Source organism: Scyliorhinus canicula, chromosome 31 (genome assembly GCF_902713615.1).
Source record: "Scyliorhinus canicula chromosome 31, sScyCan1.1, whole genome shotgun sequence".
Classification (NCBI taxonomy): domain Eukaryota; kingdom Metazoa; phylum Chordata; class Chondrichthyes; order Carcharhiniformes; family Scyliorhinidae; genus Scyliorhinus; species Scyliorhinus canicula.
This window is the reverse complement of record NC_052176.1, coordinates 336,691-363,536: the sequence shown is the minus strand read 5'-3', so window position 1 is coordinate 363,536 and position 26,846 is coordinate 336,691. Positions and strand designations below refer to the sequence as shown.

Here is a 26,846-nt window from a genome sequence, read left to right as displayed (position 1 = left end):
CTGCTCTGACCAAGCAAACCCCCCCCCTTCTACACCAAGGACCCGCCCCCTCCCAGACTGACTGCTCTGACCGAGCAAACCCCCCCCCCTCCCAGACTGACTGCTCTGACCGAGCAAACCCCCCCCTCCCAGGCTGACTGCTCTGACCAAGCAAACCCCCCCCCCTTCTACACCAAGGACCCGCCCCCTCCCAGACTGACTGCTCTGACCGAGCAAACCCCCCCCCTTCTACACCAAGGACCCCCCCCCCAGACTGACTGCTCTGACCGAGCAAACCCCCCCCCAGGCTGACTGCTCTGACCGAGCAAACCCCCCCCCCCTTCTACACCAAGGACCCGCCCCCTCCCAGACTGACTGCTCTGACTGAGCAAACCCCTCCCCCCCCTCTACACCAAGGATCCGCCCCCCTCCCAGACTGACTGCTCTGACCGAGGAAACCCCTCCCCCCTCCTCGCCAAGGACCCTCCCTCCCAGACTGACTGCTCTGACCGAGGAAACCCCCCCCCCTCCTCGCCAAGGACCCCCCTACATGCACACCACAATGTGATAATGACGCAGACCATCCCGTTATTGTTGTCCGAGGGATGATATTGGTTCCAGTGCCATCTTTTACACCCACGCCAACCACCCCACCACCACCGAGCTGAGTGCAGCGACGTTACCTCATCACGGGCTCCCCACTCCGGTACGCTCGGTAAAACAAGGTGTACCACAGCGGCAGCAGAGCGTAGCGTTCCCGAATAACCGTCCGGATCAGCAGCTTGTTCTCGTCCCCAAAGAGCCAGGGCTCCCGCCTGGGGGTGTCGAGGTGAGCGTGGGCTCGGAAGAAAGGCTGGTAGGCCCCGGCCTGGTACCATCGAACCAGCAGCTCGGGGGTAGGGTGCTTGAAGAAACCGCCAACATCCGCTGCAAAGTAGAGGGGACAGGTTGAGGGTCACAGCGGAGTGAAAGATCCAGAAAAGAAAGGGGAGGGAGGGGAAGAGAGGAAAAGTGAGGGTCCCGCATACGCACGGGGGAAGGGAGAGGGTCCCACGTGGTATCGACAGCACGCACACAGGCCATTCAGCCCATCTGTTGGTGTGTCTCCTCCACACGGGACCCCCCCCCCCCCCCCCCCCCATGCCAGTAAGACAAACACTAACCTCCGCAGAATGAGATCCCAGCAAGTCCCAAAGAGAGGCACATGGGGAGAGAGATCTTCAGGTGGTCCCACTCGGCCGAGTTATCACCCGTCCACACGGCCCCTGGACACAGAGAGAAGGGAGAAATCACCAAACTGGAGAGAAAGTACAGCCTTCCCTCCATAAAACCGAGCCGACTGCATCTGGGAGCGTCACATAAGAACTAGGAGCAGGAGTCGGCCATCTGGCCCCTCGAGCCTGCTCCGCCATTCAATTAGATCATGGCTGATCTTTTGTGGACTCAGCTCCACTTTCCGGCCCGAACACCATAACCCTTAATCCCTTTATTCTTCAAAAAACTATCTATCTTTACCTTAAAAACATGTAATGAAGGAGCCTCAACTACTTCACTGGGCAAGGAATTCCATAGATTCACAACCCGGCCACCACAGTCCACCCGGCGGTGGGAGGGTTTAAATTTAGAGTACCCAATTCATTTTTTTCCAATTAAGGGGCAGTTTAGCGTAGCCAATCCACCTACCCTGCACATCTTAGGGTTGTGGGGGCGAAACCCACGCAAACACGGGAAGAATGTGCAAACTCCACACAGACAGTGACCCAGAGCCGGGATCGAACCTGGGACCTCAGCGCCGTGAGGCTGCAATGCTAACCCACTGTGCCGCTGTGCTGCCCCCCCCCCCCCCTCCCTGAGTCCCACATTCTCCCCACTCCCCGTGGGAGCGAGTCCCACATTCTCCCCACTCCCCGTGGGAGCGAGTCCCACATTCTCCCCACTCCCCGTGGGAGCGAGTCCCACATTCTCCCCACTCCCCGTGGGAGCGAGTCCCACATTCTCCCCACTCCCCGTGGGAGCGAGCCCCACATTCTCCCCCATTCCCCGTGGGAGCGAGCCCCACATTCTCCCCACTCCCCGTGTGAGCGAGTCCCACATTCTCCCCCACTCCCCGTGTGAGCGAGTCCCACATTCTCCCCACTCCCCGTGGGAGTGAGTCCCACATTCTCCCCACTCCCCGTGGGAGAGAGTCCCACATTCTCCCCCACTCCCCGTGGGAGCGAGCCCCACATTCTCCCCCACTCCCCGTGGGAGCGAGCCCCACATTCTCCCCACTCCCCGTGTGAGCGAGTCCCACATTCTCCCCACTCCCCGTGGGGAGCGAGTCCCACATTCTCCCCACTCCCCGTGGGGAGCGAGTCCCACATTCTCCTCACTCCCCGTGGGGAGCGAGTCCCACATTCTCCCCACTCCCCGTGGGGAGCGAGTCCCACATTCTCCCCACTCCCCATGGGAGCGAGTCCCACATTCTCCCCACTCCCCGTGGGAGCGAGTCCCACATTCTCCCCACTCCCCGTGGGGAGCGAGTCCCACATTCTCCTCACTCCCCGTGGGGAGCGAGTCCCACATTCTCCCCACTCCCCGTGGGAGCGAGTCCCACATTCTCCCCACTCCCCGTGGGAGCGAGTCCCACATTCTCCCCACTCCCCGTGGGAGCGAATCCCACATTCTCCCCACTCCCCGTGGCAGCGAGTCCCACATTCTCCCCCACTCCCCGTGGGGAGCGAGTCCCACATTCTCCCCCACTCCCCATGGAAGCGAGTCCCACATTCTCCCCCACTCCCCGTGGGGAGCGAATCCCACATTCTCCCCACCCCCCGTGGGGAGTGAGTCCCACATTTTCCCTACTTTCCGTGATGTGGAAACATCTTCTCTACGTCAATCCAATCGAAACCCTCATCATCATTTTATGGACCTTGAAAGCACTCCAAGATGGGCTTCTATCTCAGGCCCTTTGTGGATTGGCTGCAGGAGCTTGTTCCAACCTCTCCCTGGCCTCCCGCTCAGAGACACACATCTTTCGAGAAGAGGAATCGGCCACCCCTCACCGTAACGCTGGGATCCAGCGAAGAATCCTCTGGTCAGGACGAAGGGCCTCTCTGTGCCTCCAGAACGCTGGATCAGACCGTCGGACGTTGCCATTTGCTGCAAAGCAAACAGAGGGAAAAGGTCATCCCCCGAGGGAAGGCTACAGAGGGGAAGGTCATCCCCCCGAGGGAAGGCTACAGAGGGGAAAGGTCATCCCCCGAGGGAAGGCTACAGAGGGGAAAGGTCATCCCCCCGAGGGAAGGCTACAGAGGGGAAAGGTCATCCCACCGAAGGAAGGCTACAGAGGGAAAAGGTCATCCCCCGAGGGAAGGCTACAGAGGGAAAAGGTCATCCCCCGAGGGAAGGCTACAGAGGGGAAGGTCATCCCCCCGAGAGAAGGCTACAGAGGGGAAAGGTCATCCCCCGAGGGAAGGCTACAGAGGGGAAAGGTCATCCCCCCGAGGGAAGGCTACAGAGGGGAAAGGTCATCCCCCCGAAGGAAGGCTACAGAGGGAAAAGGTCATCCCCCCCCCCCCCGAGGGAAGGCTACAGAGGGGAAAGGTCATCCCCCCCGAGGGAAGGCTACAGAGGGGAAAGGTCATCCCCCCGAGGGAAGGCTACAGAGGGGAAAGGTCATCCCCCCCGAGGGAAGGCTACAGAGGGACAAGGTCATCCCCCCCGAGGGAAGGCTACAGAGGGGAAAGGTCATCCCCCCCGAGGGAAGGCTACAGAGGGGAAAGGTCATCCCCCCGAGGGAAGGCTACAGAGGGGAAAGGTCATCCCCCCGAGGGAAGGCTACAGAGGGGAAAGGTCATCCCCCCGAGGGAAGGCTACAGAGGGGAAAGGTCATCCCCCCGAGGGAAGGCTACAGAGGGGAAAGGTCATCCCCCCGAGGGAAGGCTACAGAGGGGAAAGGTCATCCCCCCGAGGGAAGGCTACAGAGGGGAAAGGTCATCCCCCCGAGGGAAGGCTACAGAGGGGAAAGATCATCCCCCCGAGGGAAGGCTACAGAGGGGAAAGATCATCCCCCCCGAGGGAAGGCTACAGAGGGGAAAGGTCATCCCCCGAGGGAAGGCCGCCACTATAATGAACGCTGGGTCACCAGGCCCTTTCGCCCTGGGGCCCGCTCCGCCGTTCTACTACCCCATGGCTGACCTGCGTCGTAACACCACCCGCCCTCCTTGGTCTGTGGCTGGGAGGGTGGGGTAATGCTCTGGGGACCCAAGTTCAAATCCCACCACGGCAGCTGGTGAACCACAAGACGCAGCAGGCCATTCGGCCCATCGACTCTGCTCTGCCATTCTATACTATCGTGACTGATCTGATATACGATTAAACACGATTACCAAACCGTGACTATAAAGCCAGTCTCGGTAATGTCGATCCCGGAACTGTCCTCAAAACCCATCAGGGTCGCCAACGCCCTTGGGAAGGAACTCTGCAATCCTGACCTTCTGGCCTACCTGAGACTCCAGACCCCTCAGCCATGATCCAGATTCCCACTCCCCTGTTCCTCTGTGGACCCATCGAACCCTTTCATCATCTTAAACCTCCCTCCTCCACCTCCCCCGAATTGCTCACCTCTTCATCTTCTACACTCGAGGGAATCATAGAATTTACAGTGCAGAAGAAGGCCATTCAGCCCATCGAGTCTGCACCAGCCCTTGGAAAGAGCACCCCACTTAAGCCCCACACCTCCACCCTATCCCCATAACCCATTAACCCCACCTAACCTTTTTGGACACTAAGGGCAATTTATCACGGCCAATCCGCCCTAACCTGCACGTCTTTGGATTGTGGGAGGAAACCGGAGCACCCAGAGGAAACCCACGCAGACACGGGGAGAGCGTGCAGACGCCGCACAGACAGTGACCCAAGCCGGGAATCGAACCCGGGACCCGGGCGCTGTGAAGCAACAGTGCTAACCACTATTCTACCCTGCTGCCCATGCAAGCCCTTTCCTCAGAATTTTCAGCCCTGGTGTTGTTCTGGAGAATCTACGCGACATCCAAGGCCGATACGTCTTCCTGTGGTGCAGGACCCACGGCCACCACAGTCCGCCCGGCGGTGGGAGGGTTTGAATGTTTGTGGAAAGGGGAGCAATCAAGCGGGGCTGCTTTGTCCTGGATGGTGTCGAGCTTCTCGAGTGTTGTTGGGAGCTGCGCTCATCCAGGCAAGTGGAGAGTCTCCCATCGCCCTCCTGACTTGTGCCTTGTAGATGGTGGACAGGCTTTGGGGGGGGGGGGGGGGGGGTGAGTTACTCTCCGCAGGATTCCCAGCCTCTGACCTGTCCTGGTAGCCACAGTATTAATATGGCTGGGTCCAGTTCAGTCTGTGGATGGGTAAAACATCGCAGAAATGGGTACAGAATGCACACGATAAATGGTTAGTTATTCCCCGCCCTCCCCCCCCCAGGCACTCACCACATACAACGCGTAAAGGTTGTGAACATCCCGGTGTTCAAAGCCACCCGCGTGGACAGCGTCTTTGTGCATCGTCACCTCAGGTCCGTTGAAGACGGAGGGCTCGTTCATATCGTTCCAGATGTAGAGGTTGTCCATGGAGCCCTGCAAAACGAGAAAGTTTTAAACCACGAAGAACAGTGAATTAGCAGGAGGCGGGGGGATTAACAAACGAGATTGCAACATTGTGACCGAGGACAGTATCCTTAGAATGAGACAGCGTTCGGAGACCGATCGGCCCAACGGTCTCCTGCAAGCCCTTTGACGAAGCAGCCCAGTGATGGCCACTCGCCCGACTGCCCTGCAGATATTTCACCAATTAACTCGGATTGAGAGGACGACATACATAATAACCTGATAATCTTTTTTATTGTCGCATTAACACTGCAATGAAGTTACTGTGAAAAGCCCCAACAGTACGCCAGCTTGTGAATCTTGGCAAGACAGCATCTTGGCAGCAGTTTTAAAGCGAATCAGTGTCTCCACAGCATCTTGGCCGATCCCAGAGCCTCGCACAGATTAAATCTTTTTTCTTTTGAAATACGGTAATATAACAATATTACCGGGGCAGCACGGTAGCATAGTGGTTAGCATCAATGCTTCACAGCTCCAGGGTCCCAGGTTCGGTTCCCGGCTGGGTCACTGTCTGTGCGGAGTCTGCACGTCCTCCCCGTGTGTGCGTGGGTTTCCTCCGGGTGCTCCGGTTTCCTCCCACAGTCCAAAGATGTGGATTGGCCATGCTAAATTGCCCGTAGTGTCCTAAAAAGTAAGGTTAAGGGGGAGTTGTTGGGTTACGGGTATAGGGTGGATATGTGAGTTTGAGTAGGGTGATCATTGCTCGGCACAACATCGAGGGCCGAAGGGCCTGTTCTGTGCTGTACTGTTCTAAATCTAAATCTAGTGCCACAAGTAGGTTTACATTAACACTGCAATGAAGTTACTGTGAAAAGCCCCTAGTCGCCACACTCCGGCGCCTGTTCGGGGACACAGAGGGAGAATTCAGAATGTCCAATTCACCCGACAACACGTCTTTCGGGACTTGTGGGAGGAAACCGGAGCATCCGGAGGAAACCCACGCAGACACGGGGAGAACGTGCAGACTCCGCACAGTGACCCAAGGCCGGAATTGAACCGGGTCCCTGCCGCTGTGAGGCAGCAGCGTTAACCCGGGTCCCTGGCACTGTGAGGCAGCAGCGTTAACCCGGGTCCCTGGCACTGTGAGACAGCAGTGTTAACCCGGGCCCCTGGCACTGTGAGACAGCAGTGTTAACCCGGATCCCTGGCTCTGTGAGGCAGCAGCGTTAACCCGGGTCCCTGGCACTGTGAGACAGCAGTGTTAACCCGGGTACCTGGCACTGAGACACCAGTGCTAACCCGGGTCCCTGGCACTGTGAGACAGCAGTGTTAACCCGGGTCTCTGGCACTGTGAGACAGCAGTGTTAACCCAGGTCCCTGGCTCTGTGAGACAGCAGTGTTAACCCGGGTCCCTGGCACTGTGAGACACCAGTGTTAACCTGGCTCTGTGAGACAGCAGTGCTAACCCGGGTCCCTGGCACTGTGAGACAGCAGTGTTAACCCGGGTCCCTGGCTCTGTGAGACAGCAGTGTTAACCCGGGTCCCTGGCACTGTGAGGCAGCAGTGTTAACCCAGGGTCCCTGGCACTGTGAGGACATGTACAAGTGTTAACCCGGCGTCCCTGGCACTGTGAGACAGCAGTGTTAACCCGGGTCCTGGCACTGTGAGACAGCAGTGTTAACCCGGGTCCCGGCACTGTGAGACAGCAGTGTTAACCCGGGTCCCTGGCACTGTGAGACAGCAGTGGTTACCGCGGTCCCTGGCACTGTGAGACAGCAGTGTTAACCCGGGTTCCCTGGCTCTGTGAGACAGCAGTGCTAACACCGGGTCCCCTGGCACTGTGAGACAGCAGTGTTAACCCGGTCCCTGGCACTGTGAGACAGCAGTGTTAACCCTGGGTCCCTGCACTGTGAGACAGCAGTGTTTAACCCGGGTCCTGGCTTACTGTTAGATGAGACAGCAGTGTTAACCCGGGTCCCTGGCACTGAGACAGCAGCGTTAACCCGGGTCCCTGGCACTGTGAGACAGCAGTGTTAACCCAGGTCCCTGGCACTGTGAGACAGCAGTGTTAACCCGGGTCCCTGGCATTGTGAGACAGCAGTGTTAACCCGGCTCCCTGGCACCGTGAGACAGCGGTATTAACCCGGGTCCTTGGCACTGTGAGACAGCAGTGCTAACCCGGGTCCCTGGCACTGTGAGACAGCAGTGTTAACCCGGGTCCCTGGCACTGTGAGACAGCAGTGTTAACCCGGGTCCCTGGCACTGTGAGGCAGCAGTGTTAACCCGAGTCCCTGGCACTGTGAGACAGCAGTGTTAACCCGGGTCCCTGGCTCTGTGAGACAGCAGTGTTAACCCGGGTCCCTGGCACTGTGAGACAGCAGTGTTAACCCGGGTCCCTGGCACTGTGAGACAGCAGTGTTAACCCAGGTCCCTGGCTCTGTGAGACAGCAGTGTTAACCCGGGTCTCTGGCACTGTGAGACAGCAGTGTTAACCCAGGTCCCTGGCTCTGTGAGACAGCAGTGTTAACCCGGGTCCCTGGCACTGTGAGACAGCAGTGTTAACCTGGCTCTGTGAGACAGCAGTGTTAACCCGGGTCCCTGGCACTGTGAGGCAGCAGTGTTAACCCGGGTCCCTGGCACTGTGAGACAGCAGTGTTAACCTGGGTCCCTGGCACTGTGAGACAGCAGTGTTAACCCGGGGTCCCTGGCACTGTGAGACAGCAGTGTTAACCCGGGTCCCTGGCACTGTGAGACAGCAGTGTTAACCCGGGTCCCTGGCACTGTGAGACAGCAGTGTTAACCTGGGTCCCTGGCACTGTGAGACAGCAGTGTTAACCCGGGTCCCTGGCTCTGTGAGACAGCAGTGCTAACCCGGGTCCCTGGCACTGTGAGACAGCAGTGTTAACCCGGGTCCCTGGCACTGTGAGACAGCAGTGTTAACCCGGGTCCCTGGCACTGTGAGACAGCAGTGTTAACCCGGGTCCCTGGCACTGTGAGACAGCAGTGTTAACCCGGGTCCCTGGCACTGTGAGACAGCAGTGTTAACCCGGGTCCCTGGCACTGTGAGACAGCAGTGTTAACCCGGGTCCCTGACACTGTGAGACAGCAGTGTTAACCCGGGTCCCTGACACTGTGAGACAGCAGTGTTAACCCGGGTCCCTGGCACTGTGAGACAGCAGTGTTAACCCGGGTCCCTGGCACTGTGAGACAGCAGTGTTAACCCGGGTCCCTGGCACTGTGAGACAGCAGTGTTAACCCGGGTCCCTGGCACTGTGAGACAGCAGTGTTAACCCGGGTCCCTGGCTCTGTGAGACAGCAGTGTTACCCCGGGTCCCTGGCTCTGTGAGACAGCAGTGCTAACCCGGGTCCCTGGCACTGTGAGACAGCAGCGTTAACCCGGGTCCCCGGCACTGTGAGACAGCAGTGTTAACCCGGGTCCCTGGCACTGTGAGACAGCAGTGTTAACCCGGGTCCCTGGCACTGTGAGACAGCAGTGTTAACCCGGGTCCCTGGCACTGTGAGACAGCAGTGTTAACCCGGGTCCCTGGCACTGTGAGACAGCAGTGTTAACCCGGGTCCCTGGCACTGTGAGACAGCAGCGTTAACCCGGGTCCCTGGCACTGTGAGACAGCAGTGTTAACCCAGGTCCCTGGCACTGTGAGAAAGCAGCGCTAACCCCGGTCCCTGGCACTGTGAGACAGCAGTGTTAACCCGGGTCCCTGGCACTGTGAGACAGCAGTGTTAACCGGGTCCCTGGCTCTGTGAGGCAGCAGTGTTAACCCGAGTCCTTGGCACTGTGAAATTGTAAAGATGGATGGGTTTTTCAGTCTGCCAGAGATCGAAGCCCAGCTCTCCGTTAGTGAAAGGTTAGTGTGAACATACACCACATCTAAAACCCACACCAGCTGTGTGACATTACAGGGTGGTAACTGACCTCATACTGATCATAGGCAAACATGCTGGCCCACCACGATCGCATCTCGGGTTTGGTGAAGTCTGGATAGCCAGCGGAACCTAGGCAAAGCAGACCACTGTTAAATCACCCGCTTTAACGGCACAACACAATCATCACCCGCTTTAACGGCACAACACAATCATCACCCGCTTTAACGGCACAACACAATCATCACCCGCTTTAACGGCACAACACAATCATCACCCGCTTTAACGGCACAACACAATCATCACCCGCTTTAACGGCACAACACAATCATCACCCGCTTTAACGGCACAACACAATCATCACCCGCTTTAACGGCACAACACAATCATCACCCGCTTTAACGGCACAACACAATCATCACCCGCTTTAACAGCACAACACAATCATCACCCGCTTTAACAGCACAACACAATCATCAACGCACACCGTCCACATTGAAAACAATCAGCAGCAATCAGCATTTCAGGATCAGCAAAGCTGGACTGTGTGTGTGTGCGCGAGTGTGTGTGTGCGCGAGTGTGTGTGTGCGCGAGTGTGTGTGTGCGCGAGTGTGTGTGTGCGCGAGTGTGTGTGTGCGCGAGTGTGTGTGTGCGCGAGGTGTGTGTGCGCGAGTGTGTGTGTGCGCGAGTGTGTGTGTGCGCGAGTGTGTGTGCGAGTGTGTGTGTGCGCGAGTGTGTGTGCGAGTGTGTGTGCGCGAGTGTGTGTGTGCGCGAGTGTGTGTGTGCGCGAGTGTGTGTGCGCGAGTGTGTGTGTGCGCGAGTGTGTGTGTGCGCGAGTGTGTGTGTGCGCGAGTGTGTGTGTGCGCGAGTGTGTGTGTGCGCGAGTGTGTGTGTGCGCGAGTGTGTGTGGGCGCGAGTGTGTGTGCGCGCGCGAGTGTTTGCGCGCGGGTGTGTGTGCGCGAGTGTGTGCGCGAGTGTGTGTGTGCGCGAGAGGGAGTGTGTGTGTGCGCGAGTGTGTGTGTGTGCGCGGTGTGTGTGGGCGCGAGTGTGTGTGTGCGCGAGTGTGTTGTGTGCGCGAGTGTGTGGTGTGCGCGAGTGTGTGTGTGCGCGAGTGTGTGTGTGCGCGAGTGTGTGTGTGCGCGAGTGTGTGTTTGCGCGAGTGTGTGTGTGCGCGAGTGTGTGTGTGCGCGAGTGTGTGTGTGCGCGAGTGTGTGTGGCGCGAGTGTGTGTGTGCGCGAGTGTGTGTGGCGAGTGTGTGTGCGCGAGTGTGTGTGTGCGCGAGTGTGTGTGTGCGCGAGTGTGTGTGCGCGAGTGTGTGTGTGCGCGAGTGTGTGTGCGCGTGTGTGTGTGCGCGAGGTGTGTGTGCGCGAGTGTGTGTGTGCGCGAGTGTGTGTGCGGGTGTGTGTGTGCGCGAGTGTGTGGGTGAGTGTGTGTGTGCGCGAGTGTGTGTGTGCGCGAGTGTGTGTGTGCGCGAGTTGTGTGTGTGCGCGAGTGTGTGTGTGCGCTAGTGTGTGTGTGCGCGAGTGTGTGTGTGCGCGAGTGTGTCTGTGCGCGAGTGTGTCTGCGCGCGAGTGTGTCTGCGCGCGAGTGTGTCTGCGCGCGAGTGTGTCTGCGCGCGAGTGTGTCTGCGCGCGAGTGTGTCTGCGCGCGAGTGTGTCTGCGCGCGAGTGTGTCTGCGCGCGAGTGTGTCTGCGCGCGAGTGTGTCTGCGCGCGAGTGTGCTCTGCGCGCGAGTGTGCCTGCGCGCGGTGGGCCTGCGCGCGAGTAGTGCCTGCGCGCGAGTGTGCCTGCGCGCGAGTGTGCCTGCCGCGAGGTGTGCCTGCGCGCGAGTGTGCCTGCGCGCGAGTGTGCCTGCGCGCGAGTGTGCCTGCGCGCGAGTGTGCCTGCGCGCGAGTGTGCCTGCGCGCGAGTGTGCCTGCGCGCGAGTGTGCCTGCGCGCGAGTGTGCCTGCGCGCGCGTGTGCCTGCGCGCGCGTGTGCCTGCGCGCAGCGTTGTGCCTGCGCGCGCGTGTGCCTGCGCGCGCGTGTGCCTGCGCGCGCGTGTGCCTGCGCGCGCGTGTGCCTGCGCGCGCGTGTGCCTGCGCGCGCGTGTGCCTGCGCGCGCGTGTGCCTGCGCGCGCGTGTGCCTGCGCGCGCGTGTGCCTGCGCGCGCGTGTGCCTGCGCGCGAGTGTGCCTGCGCGCGAGTGTGCCTGCGCGAGTGTGCCTGCGCGCGAGTGTGCCTGCGCGCGAGTGTGCCTGCGCGCGAGTGTGCCTGCGCGCGAGTGTGCCTGCGCGCGAGTGTGCCTGCGCGCGAGTGTGCCTGCGCGCGAGTGTGCCTGCGCGCGCGTGTGCCTGCGCGCGCGTGTGCCTGCGCGCGCGTGTGCCTGCGCGCGCGTGTGCCTGCGCGCGTGTCCTGCGCGCGCGTGTGCCTGCGCGCGCGTGTGCCTGCGCGCGCGTGTGCCTGCGCGCGCGTGTGCCTGCGCGCGCGGTGCCTGCGCGCGAGTGTGCCTGCGCGCGATGTGCCTGCGCGCGCGTGTGCCTGCGCGCGCGTGTGCCTGCGCGCGCGTGTGCCTGCGCGCGCGTGTCCTGCTCGCGCGTGTGCCTGCGCGCGCGTGTGCCTGCGCGCGCGTGTGCCTGCGCGCGCGTGTGCCTGCGCGCGCGTGTGCCTGCGCGCGCGCGTGTCTGCGCGCGCGCGTGTCTGCGCGCGCGCGTGTCTGCGCGCGCGCGTGTCTGCGCGCGAGCGTGTCTGCGCGCGAGCGTGTCTGCGCGCGAGCGTGTCTGCGCGCGAGCGTGTCTGCGCGCGAGCGTGTCTGTGCGCGAGCGTGTCTGTGCGCGAGCGTGTCTGTGCGCGAGCGTGTCTGTGCGCGAGCGTGTCTGTGCGCGAGCGTGTCTGTGCGCGAGTGTGTGTGCGCGAGCGTCTGTGCCTGTCTGTGTGAGAGTGTGTGTCCCCGAAAATCTACACCGGTAACATGATACAGAAAACAAACTGGATGGTAGGTATCTCTGACAGCAGCACTCAGATACCTACAGGAGCTCGAGATCAAGCAGATTATCTGTGACCAAGTGACCAACTCTAATGTGTCCTGGTCAGATCACACGCAAAGAGGTGTTACAGGGAACCAAGGCCCCCCCCCCCCCCCCCCCCCCCAGTCTTGGCTATTTCACCTGGCCATCCTCCTACCCTCTGTAACCCCAAACTCTTCACCCAACTTGCACCGATCCCTGTTTCCCCATCACCTCGTGTGCGCCCAACTACACTGCCTCCAGATCTAGCACAATTTTTAAAATTCCCATCCTTGTGCTCCCTGCCCCCTCCCCGGCATGATCCCGTTCCGCTCTCTGCAACCTTTTCCAGCCCTACAACATGCCGGCTGGTCACGCTCCTCCATTCTAGACTCCAATGCACCCTTTTAGACGCTTCTTGTGCGTTTGCTCCCACTCCAGTGTCAAATTCTGTCTGAAGCCTGGGGATGGTTCACATTAAAAGGCGCTATATAAACACAGGCGGCTATCGTTGCTGAGACGCCGATCCCTGACCACTGACACTTCGGGATGTGCTGAGCGGGCACAGGAAAGGTGGCCCCCCCCCCCACAAAACTGGGAGAAAACACCCCACACCCTCCTCTAACTGGGGGAGGGGGGGGTGCATTCACTATGTGGATGACCTGCTTCTCTACATCTCGAAAGCCCAGGCCGGCATGGAAAGGATCATGACGCTCCAAAACAAGTTTGGAGCTTTCCCGGGCTACAAGCTCAACCTGTGCAAGAGTGAAATCTTCCCGGTGAATCTGCAAGGGGGAAGGAGGGAGGGATTAGCGTTCAGACAAGCCCAAAACAAACTCCGCTACCTGGGGGTCCAGTCGCCCACCACTGGACACGGATCCACAAGTGGAATCTGACCAGTCTGGTGGAGGAGGTCAAAAGGGACTTGTCGAGGCGGGGCCCACTCCCACTCGGAGGGAGGGTGCAGACAATCAAAATGAACATACTGCCCAGGTTCCTCTTCCTGTTTAGATCCTCCTGATCTACATCCCCAAGGCCTTCCTTAATACGGTGGACAAACTTTTTTTTTAAATTTAGACTACCTAATTCATTTTTTCCAATTAAGGGGCAATTTAGCGTGGCCAATCCACCTACCCTGCATCTGATTTGATTTGATTTATTATTGTCACATGTATCAGTATACAGTGAAAAGTATTGTTTCTTGCATGCTGTACAGACAATGCATACCGTACATAGGGAAGGAGAGGCTGCAGAATATAATGTTACAGTTATAGCAAGGTGTAGTTCAACTTAATACGAGGTGGGTCCATTCAAAAGTCTGATGGGAGTAGGGAAGAAGCTGTTCTTGAGTCGGTTGGTACGTGACCTCAAAGTGTTGTAACTTTTTCCTGACGGAAGGAGGTGGAAGAGAGTATGTCCGGGGTGCGTGGGGTCCTTAATTATGCTGGCTGCCTTTCCGAGGCAGCGGGAATTGTAGACAGAGCCAATGGATGGGAGGCTGGTTTGCGTGATGGTCTGGGGGTCTTTGGGAGACCCATGCAGACACGTGGAGAATGTGCAAGACTCCACACGGACAGTGACCCGGGGCTGGGATCGAACCTGGGTCCTCGGATCCGTGAGGCAGCAGTGCTAACCACTGCGCCACCGTGCCACCATTGGTGGGCAAACTAATTATGTATTTGTTGGCGACAGGACGAGGGTCACTGACAGCCACATCCACGCACCAAAGAATAGCGACCCCAGAGGATCTCACCAAGACATTCCAACTCTGAAATCTGGAAACTAATCGTAACAACCCGACATAAAAGTTGTGACAAACTAATAAAAACATGTTTGTAAAAAAAAAAAGAGAGGAAAAGGTCGAGGCGAGCAGGGATCAGGAAAGAGAATCGGAATAATTACCTGGCCAGCACCAGCCTTCATAATCACTTCCTTCCTTGGTCTTGACGTAGAAGTTTTGAGACTGGATGGTGGTGTGAATTCTGTAGCCGCTGTCTATCTTGATGTGGGGATCGACTATGCTGACCATCTGGAGGGAGTGATGTGGAGTTAGCGATCTACAGGCAGCGATTTAACCCCCTCGCCCGCTCCCTTCTAACAACTCCAGTCCCTTACCTTCCGCTTCTTAGCGGCCAGGTCCTGCAGCATGTCCTTCGGGTTTGGGAATTTATTGGAGTCCCAGGTGAAGTACCGCTTGCCGTCCGTGTGCTCAATGTCCAGCCAGATGACGTCGTAGGGGATGTCGTGCTCGTCAAAGCCGGCGTCCACGCTCCGCACGTCATCCTCGTCGTTGTAATTCCAGCGGCACTGGTGGTAGCCGATGGCGAAGAGAGGGGGGAGAGCCTGTGTACCTGGGGCCAGAAACAGTATACAATCAGACAATTTACAGTGCAGGAGGAGGCCATTTGGCCCATCGAGTCTGCACCAGCCCTTACAAAGAGCACCCTACCCAAGCCCACACCTCCATCCCATCCCCGTAACCACACCCCACCCCTTTGGACACGAAGGGCAATTTATCATGGCCAACTCACCTAACCTGCACGTCTTTGAACTGTGGGAGGAAACCGGAGCACCGAAACCGGAGAAACCCACGCAGACACGGGGAGAACGTGCAGACTCTGCACAGACAGTGACCCAGCCGGGAATCGAACCTGGGACCCTAGAGCTGTGAAGCAACTGAGCTACCTTGCCACCCCACAGCGATCAACAGCCCCCCCCCCCTCTGAAATCCATCCACTTCCTCCCGGGCCGGGGGGGGGGGGGGGGGGGGGGGGGGGGGGGCGCGCAGCTCTCAGAATCATCCCGCACACGGGGTGCCGCTCGGTCCCTCCTCGCCTATACTAGTCAGCTCTGCAAAAGCGAGTCACGCACCTCCCACTCACACCCGGCTTCTGGCTGCCCACGATCCGATGTGTAGCAAATGGTTCAATTTAAGGTGGGGAAGGGACAGGGACCGTGCGAGCCGTACGTTAACCTGTCAAACGGGCAGGACGGGTTACGAAGGTTGTTTTAAAAAAAAAAACCCCACACGTTTGACACCCTGGGCTTTGTAAATCAAAGTGAGGAAATTATAAAGAACCTTGCTAAAGACTGGTTGGGCCACAGCTCGAGACCTCTGGGCCCCACACGTTAGGGAGGACGTCACGGCCTTGGGGAGGGCGTGGAGGGAGATTTCCGAGAATGTTCTCAGAGATGATGTGGAGATGCCGGCGTTGGACTGGGGTGAGCACAGTAAGAAGTCTTACAGCACCAGGTTAAAGTCCAACAGGTTTGTTTCAAACACTAGCCTTCGGAGCACTGCTCCTTCCTCAGGTGAAGGGGCTGCGCTCCCAAAGCTAGTGTTTGAAACAAACCTGTTGGGCTTTAACCTGGTGTTGTAAGACTTCTTACTGTTCTCAGAGACGAGGGACTTCGGTTAACGCGGAGAGAGACTGGGATTGTTCGCCCGAGAGCAGAGAAGGTTATGGGGCAAATTTCAGAATTGTTAGAAGTAGAGGATTTGATATAGAGTTTCTAGGGAGAAAGAATTGGCAGAGGGGAGAGGTGATGAGGATTTAAGTGTTAACATGAGGCGGCACGGTGGCACATCCTCACAGCGCAAGGGACCCGGGTTCAATTCCCGCCTCGGGTGACTGTGTGGAGTTTGCACTCCCCCCCCCCCCCCCCCCCACCGTGACTGCGCGAGTTTCCTCCGGGAGCTCTGGTTTCCTCCCACAGGTGTCAGGTGGATTTGGCCTACAACGGTTGGGCAGGGTTATGGGGAATAGGGTGGGGAGGGGGTCTAGGTGGGGGCATTCTTTCAGAGGATGGGTGCAGACTCGATGGGTGGAATGGCCACCTCGGCTGCCTCATTCTCCGAGTCTCAGAAACGCACGGATATTAACAAGACGCCCCACAGCGGAGACAGGGACCATTTTCCGACGTGTGTGTGTGTGTGTGTGCGCGCGGTGGGAAGGGCTGTCCCCGTCTCAGTCAGGCACTCTCAATCTTCCCTCTCTCCCTGCCCTCCACGCGGGCCTATTTCAAACAGCAGGCAGGCAGAGCCGGGAACCCCCCTCGGCCCCACGTACCTGTAAGCGAGGCGTACTGCCTGAAGACGTCAAACGGCGACGGTCCCAGAAGCACAAAAACATCGATGATCCCGCTCTCGGAAATCCAGCGGACATCGGTCTGCGGAACTTCATTCGCCCCCTGCACGTAGTCCAGCATCTTCCCAAACAAAGTCTGCAAAGGAGGGTTGGGGGGGGGGTGGTTAGATCGGAATGACCAGATAGCACACATGCCCGTTTCCTGTTCCAATCCCAGCCCCGGGGAATCCTTCCAACGGAAAGTCCATCACTCCAAATCAAGCAGAGTTGTACAAGTCCCTGTACAGTGCTGGCGGTAACGGCCAGTCAGGATCGCACACCACAAGCAGTTTATCATTTGTACGGTATATCTAGATTCCAGCATCCACACGGAGTACAGGTACAGACGGGGTGTTCACAAATGAAGAAAGACAGGGCACAGGTTAGTTACGACCTGACTGAACGACCGACCAGGCTGGTGATGAATATCTGGCTCATGTTTTATGCTAATATTCTAGACCAGGCATTGTCAAACCCGGGGCGGTGGATCGCGGGAGGGGTTTCGGGAGAATTGCGGAGCCGTCCGGCGTGGCGCTCCCGATCGCACAAATCCACGCGCAACAGCCGCTTTTAATAATGCCGGCTGCGAGCGGCCTTCTAAATGGACAGGAACGTTATTAAAAATTAATGATCGGACACGCATGCGCAGTGCGGCTGCATTGTAAAAAAAAAATACGGTCCCAGCCTTTTTTTTCCAAGTTGGGGGGAGGGGGGGTTTGAAAACCCCCGTTTTCGAGGTAATGTTTGGTCGTGGGAAGATTGTTGCTGCAAGGATAACTAAAACGCTGGGCGTTCGAGGTCGTCACAACAGTTCAAAAGGTTACCCGTGTTTGTATAACAGAGTCAGAATAGAAGGGATAGAGTCATTAAACCGGCGGACCTACTTGGCTGGAGAACTGGAGACATGACGTCTGCACTACATGTAAAGAGCAGTTCAGAGAGAGGTTTTGTTTTGGGTGCTCGGGGTTACATTACTTTAAAAGCATTCAATAAACAATGAAAGACTAGGTTATCATGGACAAGGGTGGAGGGCAAGAAAATTCTCTGGTGTCAATTTATTGGAGTGTTCCGAGCAGAGGGAAGAGGTCCCCGACCATTAAGGTGCTACTGCTGGCAGGCTCAGAGGGTTGTTTGGTGAAACCGCTGGTTACACATTAGCCCTGGTGTGGTTTGCAGCTCACACAGAAACCCTCGGAACTGTTAGCAGGCAGTTAGGGCTCAGGGGAAGCCCTGGGGAGCTGAGACGGCAGACGGTTTTGGTAGTGCGCCATTTGTAGCTCAGTGCAACCAGGAGACTGGAGTTCTGAGAAACCTGGGGGCAGTGCCAGTGCAAGTTTACAGAAGTCAGCGGGCTGCAAAGACAGCTGGAATTGAGCCGATAATTAGAGGCAAGAGTACAGCTGCGTGAATCCTGTGGGACGCAGTCTCAGGAGAACCATTGGGAGGTGAGCAGTTGTTGAGGTAGTCCGAGTTTGAGCAGCTTTAGAAAGAAACAGAGTTTTTAAACGTGAAATTGTGACTGACAATGGTCACGGGCGTCTGGGTGGTTTGCTCAGAAATCCGTGGGATCTGTCTTGGTTGCATCTGCCCGCTCCAGGAGGAAGCTGACCCACCTTGCCCGCTGTGTTGCCGCTTACCCACCTTGCCTGCTGTGTTGGAGCTGATATCGACCCACGTCTCAGCCGCATTGAGCCAGAAGATTCCCATTGTCCTGCGGACGTTGTGTGCCAGCATTAGAGGTATGGCCCCGTATAGAGCCATGGGGTTATTTATCTCATACTGGAACACATCGAGGTTATACAGACGGTAGGGGTCTCCACCACTGAGGAAACAAGAGGGATATAGAATTATAAAACAACACACACACACACGGATTCGGATATACCAGCAGTTTAGTGCTACTCCCTGCATGGGCTCAGTACAACTGGGAACTAGCATCCACAAACTCCCATGTCCACTCCTGACTGGAATATCTTTACAGGCCTTTTCGTCCAATAGCGGCCATGGGATCTTTCACTCCACTCCGCAGCGCAGCACACCCTCAACACTGGCATCAAGGAACGTCAGCCTGGAGTGAGAGACTCCAGGGGCTGTGGGGCTTGAACCTCCGAGGGGAGTGGTGCACATTGAGCGCCGGCCGGTAAAGATAAGGAGTTACAATCTTGCTCAGCAAGTGGGGGCTCTCTCTCTCCGAACCTCCTAACCCAGCCTACCGACCTTCAATCTGACAAACTGACTGGACCTCTTTGAGGACGTAACTAGTAGAATAGACAAGGGTGAACCAGTAGATGTGGTGTATTTGGATATTCAGAGCACTTTCGATAAAGTCTCCCATAATGCAAATATGGGATTGGGGGGGAGGAGGATAACAGTGGCGAGTTTTGAGAATTGGTTAGCCAGCTGTAAGGATTTGGACGAAGAACCCAAATGTGATATTTCCAACTTTGCGGGCGACATGAAACTCGGTGGGGACGCGAGTGGCGAGGAGGATGTAGAGGGGCTTCAAGGTGGTTAAGACAAGTTGAGTGAGTGGGCAAACACATGGCAGGTGCAGGATAACGTGGATGAATGCGAGGTTATCCACTTTGGACGGTGATACAGATAGGCAGGGCGCGATTGAAATGGCGAGGGATTCAGACGTGTTGATGTCCAAAGGGGCTTGGGTCTTCGAACACACTGAAAGCAAGCGCGCAGGTGCAGCAAGCAGCGAGAGAGGCAAATACTATGTTGACCTTCATTGTGAGAGGACGAGAGTACAGGGATGTCTTACCGCAGCTGTACAGGGCCTTGGTAAGACCACACCTGGTGCGCGGTTTGGCTGTCCATATCTAAGAAAGAGTAAACTCGCCACAGGGGGAAGAGCAGCGAATGTTCACCAGACTGATACCAGGGATGGCAGGGTTGCTGTATGAGGAGCGATTGGGTCGACGGGGCCTGTATTCACTGGAATGTAGAAGAATGAGCGGGGATCTCATTCAAATGTATAAAATCCTGACGGGGTCGGGCACACTGGGTGCAGGGACATTGCTTCCTCTGGCTGGAGGGTCCAGGACAAGGGCTCCCAGTCTGAGGATGCGGGGCAGGACTGAGAGGAGGAGACACCTCTTCACTCAGAGGGTGGTGACCCCGTGGAATCCTCCACCACAGACAGCATGGAGGCCGAGTCACTGAATATATTTAAGGAGGTAATAGATAGATTTTCAGACTCTAAAGGGTTGTGGGGAGTGTGGCATTGAGATGTGATGATCATACTGAATGGCAGGGCAGGGTCGAGGGGCAGAATGGCCTCCTCCTGCTCCTATTTTCTATGTTTCCATCCAAGTGGGCCTGATGTTCAGATAGCAGGCCAGCCAGGCCCACTCCAGGCTGGTCGCCATTTCGTCCGCACCGGTTCCGGACGAACAGTTTGCTCCAGCCGAGACCCGGTGGCCGGTACTTACTCTGTCGTTTTGAGCTTCAGGCTGTCAGCATGCTCGGGAATCCCGTACACGTGTTCAAAGCCAGGGAGCGAGAAGTCTAGGCCAACAGACGACGGACCTGAAAGGACAGAGCGGCATGTTAGAATGAACAATACCCCCCCCCCCCCCCACCCCGAGGCCGCTCTCTGCTCCATCGCAATGCTGCGACTAACCCCCTCTAATCGACAGTACAGTTGCACGGTTTATAAAAATGAGGCATCTGCAAATTGAGACGGCGACGGGGAGAAATAATGCTTCCCGTCGATCGGAACTCTCTTGCCTGGGGACCCCCCCCCCCCCCCCCCCCCCCCCCGAGGGCTGCGGGCCGTCGAATGTAGACACGGCAGAGTCGCAGGTGTTTGATCGACAAGGGGGTCAAAGGGAGGGGCAGGCTGCAAACGGGGGCCGAGAATACAATCTTATAGAATGCAGGCTTGAGGGGCCGAATGGCCTACCCTTGGTGTTCTTGAGCGTAGAACAGAGCAGCGAATTCCTTATTGCACGATACTGAACCCAGAGGTTCAGCACCGTGACTCCCCCCACATCCCCATTGAAAATATTACCATTGGGTTTGGAGTCCGTGTGAGTTTTAAACGTCTCCTCCCACATTCCAGCTTCATCCTCTTTTTCTTCACTCTCCTGGGAATCTTTATCTTCAGGCTGCAACGGGAATTATACCATCACACAGAACATATAGCACAGAAACGGGTCATTCAACTCCTCTGGCCACACGCTGTCACTTGTACGAGCCCCCTCTCTACCCCCCCCCCCCCCAACATCACCATGTTCTTCTATTTCTCTCTCCCTCATGTTTATCCAGCTCCCCCCGCCCCTTAAATAGGTTGACACAATTCACCTCGAGCCCTCTCCGTGGGAGCAAGTCCCACATTCTCCACCACTCCCCGTGGGAGCGAGTCCCACATTCTCCCCCACTCCCCGTGGGAGCGAGTCCCACATTCTCCCCCACTCCCCGTGGGAGCGAGTCCCACATTCTCCCCCACTCCCCGTGGGAGCGAGTCCCACATTCTCCACCACTCCCCGTGGGAGCGAGTCCCACATTCTCCCCACTCCCCGTGGGAGCGAGTCCCACATTCTCCCCCACTCCCCGTGGGAGCCAGTCCCACATTCTCCCCCCACTCCCCGTGGGAGTGAGTCCCACATTCTCCCCACTCCCCGTGGGAGCGAGTTCCACATTCTCCCCCACTCCCCGGGGGAGCGGATCCCGCATTCTCCACCACTCCCCGTGGGAGCGAGTCCCACATTCTCCCCACTCCCCGTGGGAGCGAGTCCCACATTCTCCCCCACTCCCCGTGGGAGCCAGTCCCACATTCTCCCCCCACTCCCCGTGGGAGCCAGTCCCACATTCTCCACCACTCCCCGTGGGAGTGAGTCCCACATTCTCCCCCACTCCCCGTGGGAGCGAGTCCCACATTCTCCCCACTCCCCGTGGGAGCGAGTCCCACATTCTCCCCCACTCCCGTTGACCGAGTCCCACATTCTCCCCACTCCCCGTGGGAGCGAGTCCCACATTCTCCCCACTCCCCGTGGGAGCGAGTTCCACATTCTCCCCACTCCCCGTGGGGAGCGAGTCCCACATTCTCCCCACTCCCCGTGGGGAGCGAGTCCCACATTCTCCCCACTCCCCGTGGGGAGCGAGTCCCACATTCACCCCACTCCCCGTGGGGAGCGAGTCCCACATTCTCCCCACTCCCCGTGGGGAGCGAGTCCCACATTCTCCCCACTCCCCGTGGGAGCGAGTCCCACATTCTCCCCACTCCCCGTGGGGAGCGAGTCCCACATTCTCCCCACTCCCCGTGGGAGCGAGTCCCACATTCTCCCCCACTCCCCGTCGACCGAGTCCCACATTCTCCCCACTCCCCGTGGGGAGCGAGTCCCACATTCTCCCCACTCCCCGTGGGGAGCGAATCCCACATTCTCTCCACTCCCCGTGGGAGCGATTCCCACATTCTCCCCACTCCCCGTGGGAGCGAGTCCCACATTCTCCCCCACTCCCCGTCGACCGAGTCCCACATTCTCCCCACTCCCCGTGGGGAGCGAGTCCCACATTCCCCCCACTCCCCGTGGGGAGCGAGTCCCACATTCCCCCCACTCCCCATCGACCGAGTCCCACATTCCCCCCACTCCCCGTGGGGAGCGAGTCCCACATTGTCCCCCCCACCCCGTGGGAGCGATTCCCACATTCTCCCCACTCCCTGTGGGAGCGAGTCCCACATTCCCCCCACTCCCCGTGGGGAGCGAGTCCCACATTCCCCCCACTCCCCGTGGGGAGCGAGTCCCACATTCTCCCCCACTCCCCATCGACCGAGTCCCACATTCTCCCCCACTCCCCATCGACCGAGTCCCACATTCTCCCCACTCCCTGTGGGAGCGAGTCCCACATTCTCCCCCACTCCCCGTGGGAGCGACTCCCACATTCTCCCCACGGGAGCGAGTCCCTCATTGTCCCGCCCTCCCAGGGAAGGGAGCCCCACATTCCCCCTGCTCTCTAGGTAAAGGCGTTTTTCCTGATATCCCCTTTGCGTTTATTAGTCACTGTCTGAGATCGATGGCCCCAAGTTCTGGTCTCTCCCCCCCAAGTGGGAACTTCTCCAGCAACATTTACCTAGGGCCCATTAGCTTCCGAGTTACTCAGGCCTGTCGGTGGTAGATTGGGGAGGATGGTGAGGGGGTTGGGGAATGAGGAAGAGAGTTTAAATTGTGCAAACGTAGGGAGAGTCTGGAGCTTGGGCCTCGCTGGTAGTTTCTGGAACCATTTGTCGGTTGATGCTGTGGGTGCGAACTCGAGGGAAATTGGACAGATTCCGGACGAGGGCAGGGACCACATTGGATATCGAGACACTTAAGCCCACACTTCCAACCTATCCCCGTAACCGCACCCAACCTTTTATTTGGACACTAAGGGCAATTTATCATGGCCAATCCACCTAACCTGCACATCTTTGGACTGTGGGAGGGAACCGGAGCACCCGGAGGAAACCCACGCACACACGGGGAGAGCGTGCAGACTCCGCACAGACAGTGACCCAAGCTGGGAATCGAACCTGGGACCCTGGAGCTGTGAAGCATCAGTGCTAACCACTGTGCTACCGTGCCGCCCACGAAGGCCAAGCGCCTTCTCAGCCTCGCCCGAGGTGCTGTGAACCTCGGATTAAATCACCACCAGTCAGCTCTCTCCCCCCCCCCACCCCAAGAAAAGCAGCCTCTGGTCACCTGGGACCGTGGAGACTTTACAATCTCATTACACAAACGCAGGCGCTTACCTGGTCCACCTGCTGAGATTCCCCATCGCCGGCCTGCTTCTCTTCCTTCGCCTCATTCTCCACATCGGCTTCCTTCTTCTCTTCACTGTAACACGGGAAAGTTAAATGGCACGTTCCTTCTCCTTCAACCACACACAGCCAGTCCGATTCTCGACCGCGATGCCAGCTTTAATGAGATACTCCAAACTGCCCGTCCCGGCCAGCAATGCCCCACCCTCCCTCACCAACGCCACCACGTTTGTGCCGCTGAGAATTACTACAAGGCAGCGTCCGACCGACACCAGACAGGGGGACGGGGCAGGAGTTGGGATCAGGATCACGGACAAAGCTCCGGGATATTGAGCGGCGATTAGTCAACCCCACCACCCCCGGCTGTCAGACCAACCCAGTTTATAGAGCAGCAGAGACCGAGCCTGCGGCAGACCCGTTAACCCACGCGGGAGCTTTATCCTTCCCATCCCAGTCTCCCGCCTTTCCCGAGAGCAGGAGAAAGCGGGGAAAGAGAGAACAGCACCCCGTGTGCCTCGGAGATGCTTTTGAAGACAGGGGAGCGGGGTTTCAAAGGGAGCAGACAGCAATCCATGCCAATCCCCATGTGGCCCTCTGTACCCAGGCTGACTGGAGGCTGCACTTGTCCACCTCACTCCCCTGCACACAGTCACTTCTGATTCAGAACCGTGAGATTGTAACCCGGCAGAGAAAGAGGTGCACCAGCGAATGGGTGGAGGGGGAGGTGACTTAAGAAGCAAGTTCTGAATCAAAACAATCTTTGCGGGTTTAATCCCTGAAGCAACTGAATATATTATTATAACTGGAAGAATGAGAGTTAGTGACAGGATAGACTACGCCCCCACACTCCCCAATGTAGCTAGAATAAAGAAGCAAGAAAAACAACCAATAAACACTCAATTGATCGAATTGGTGACCACTCCCCCCCCATCCCATTCAGCCACAAAGTCACACGAGGAGTACATTTGGCCTGCCAGATTTCTGCTGGCTCTTACAGATCTGTAAGCACCATTTCCAAAAGGACTGGTGGTGGACTGAGAACTTTTCAACTTTGCTGCAACGTTCATGTGTTTTTTTTCTTCTTTTTGTTTCTCTGTTCTTTAAAAAAAAAAGTTTCTCGTTTTGTGGAAGCTGTTTGTAACGCCTTCTGCATTGATTTGGGACCAGTGGCAGAGCTGAGTGAGTTAAGGTTTTCATTTGCACTGTTGGGGGATGGAGGTGTGCTTGTTTAGATTTTGGTGTTTTTCCGTCGGGCAATTGCGTGGGGATTTGATGTTGGAGTATGTTTGTATGGGGGGGGGGGGGGGGGAGAAACAATAGGTGGGAGACTATCCGGCGCCAGGGATGGGGCTACCAAGCTAGCTGGGTGGGCTAGCTCACGGAAGCGTAGTGGGGGGTGTGCATATGTTCAGTTTATCAAAGGGTTCGGTTACAGAGTGTTGTTACTGTGGGGGGGAAATGTTGTGCTGACAAAGGAGGAACTTGGGCTAAGGGACAGAGAGGAGGTTGGGGGCGGAGGCTGCCTGGGGGCGGGCCGGTGGAGGTGCTAAGCATGGGCTGGAGGCGGGCCCAAAAAAGGGGATGGCTGATCGGCGAAGGGGTGAGGGGGGCAATGAGACCTTCAATTAGGCTGATCAGCTGGAATGTTCGAGGGTTAAATGGGCCGGTCAAGAGGGCACATGGGTGAGCGTATCTTAGGGGACCGAAGGCAGACGTGGTAATGTTGCAGGAGACGCACCTTAGAATAACTGACCAGATTAGATGGAGGAAAGGCTGGGTCAGTCAGGCCTTTCACTCAGGACTGGATTTAAAAACTAGAGGGGTTGCGATCCTGATCAATAAGCGGGTGGTGTTTGAGGCAGGAAGAATAGTTTCGGATGTGGGAGGTCGGTACATTATGGTCAGTGGGAAACTGGACGGGGTGCAGTTGGTATTAGTATGTGATCACGATGCTCCCAGAAGGTAGGGATGTGGAGGTAGTGATCGCGATGGATGCAGAAAAGGCTTTTGATCGGGTAGAACGGGATTATCTGTGGCATGTACTGGGATGGTTCGGATTTGGGTGGGGCTTTATTGACTGGGTCAGGTTGCTGTATCAGGCTCCTATGGCAAGTGTACGGATGAATAGGACAACATTGGATTATTTTAGACTGCACCGGGGGACAAGACAGGGATGCCCCCTCTCCCCACTGTTGGTCACGCTGGCTATAGAGCCGTTGGCAATTGCTCCGAGAGCCTCAAGGGGCTGGTCAGGGGAAGGTCGAGCACAGAGTCTCGCTCTATGCAGACGACCTGCTTCTGTATGAATCGGACCCATTAGAGGGGATGGGAGAAATCATGAGGATTCGAGGGGAATTTGGCCGGTTTTCGGGGTATAAGCTAATTATGGGGAAAAGTCAGATGTTTGCGGTCCAGGCAAGGGGACAGGAGAGGCGATTGGGGGAGCTGCCGTTTAGATTAGAAGGGGGAAGCTTTAGGTACCGAGGCATTCAAGTGGCGCGGGAATGGGACCAGCTGCATAAATTAAATCTGGCCCGACTAGTAGACCAAATGAAGGACGATTTTCAGAGGTGGGACACGCTCCCGTTGTCATTAGCTGGGAGGATGCAGACGGTGAAGATGACGGTCCTCCCGAGATTCCTGTTCGTGTTTCAATGTCTCCCCATCTTTATTCCGCGGTCCTTTTATAAATGGGTCAACAAAGCGATCTCTGGCTTTGTTTGGGCGGGCAAGACCCCGGGGGTAAGGAAGGTAATGCTTGAGCAGAATCGGGGAGAGGGCGGGCTGGCGCTGCCAAATTCTAATAGCTATTACTGGGCGGCGTATATAGCCACGATCAGGAAGTGGGTGGTGGGGGAGGGGTTGGCATGGGAATGTATGGAGGCGGCTTCATGCAAGGGCACCAGTTTGGGAGCGATGGTAACTGCGCCTCTGCCGTTCCCGCCGGCACGGTACTCCACCAGCCCCGTGGTGGTGGCGGCCCTGAGAGTCTGGGGGCAATGGAGGAGACATGTGGGAGCAGAGGGAGCATCGGTCTGGGCCCCAATCTGTAATAATCACCGGGTTGCCCCAGGAAGTATGGATGGGGGGGGGTTCCGGATATGGCGGAGAGCAGGGATTGAGAGGATGGGGGATATGTTTATAGAGGGGAGCTTTCCGAGTATGAGGGCACTGGAGGAGAAGTTTGGGTTGGCGAAGGGAAACAAATTCAGGTATCTGCAGGTGTGGGACTTCCTACGTAAGCAGGTGACAACCTTCCCGCTCCTACCACTAAGGGGGATTCAGGACAAGGTAGTTTCCAGAGGGTGGGTAGGGGAAGGGAGCGTCTCGGACATTTACAAGGAACTTATGGGGTCGGAGGAGACGCAGACCGAGGAGCTGAAACGTAAGTGGGAGGAGGAGCTGGGAGGAGAGATAGAGGATGGTCTATGAGCGGATGCGTTGAGTAGAGTCAACACGTCCGCAACATGTGCCAGGCTCAGCCTGATATAATTTAAGGTCGTTCATCGGGCTCACATGACAGTGGCCCGGACGAGCAGATTCTGTGTGATGGAAGACAGGTGTGCAA

At 57.4% G+C, this 26,846-nt stretch overlaps 1 protein-coding gene across 2 annotated transcripts in view; it reads right to left on the bottom strand.

Annotated features, from left to right (window-relative positions):
• LOC119958935 (neutral alpha-glucosidase AB-like) overlaps positions 1–26,846 on the bottom strand; it is a 47,964-nt gene that overhangs the window by 7,719 nt on the left and 13,399 nt on the right. For both annotated transcript variants that reach the window (XM_038787458.1, XM_038787459.1), the window contains 12 exons: positions 23,270–23,354; positions 20,552–20,648; positions 19,971–20,067; positions 18,172–18,352; positions 16,474–16,627; positions 14,519–14,754; positions 14,306–14,432; positions 9,475–9,554; positions 5,427–5,570; positions 3,024–3,120; positions 1,143–1,244; positions 663–906 (listed from right to left, as the gene is read on the bottom strand). In XM_038787458.1, the coding sequence (XP_038643386.1) occupies positions 663–906; positions 1,143–1,244; positions 3,024–3,120; positions 5,427–5,570; positions 9,475–9,554; positions 14,306–14,432; positions 14,519–14,754; positions 16,474–16,627; positions 18,172–18,352; positions 19,971–20,067; positions 20,552–20,648; positions 23,270–23,354 (1,644 nt within the window). The remainder of the gene's footprint in view (positions 1–662; positions 907–1,142; positions 1,245–3,023; positions 3,121–5,426; positions 5,571–9,474; positions 9,555–14,305; positions 14,433–14,518; positions 14,755–16,473; positions 16,628–18,171; positions 18,353–19,970; positions 20,068–20,551; positions 20,649–23,269; positions 23,355–26,846) is intronic.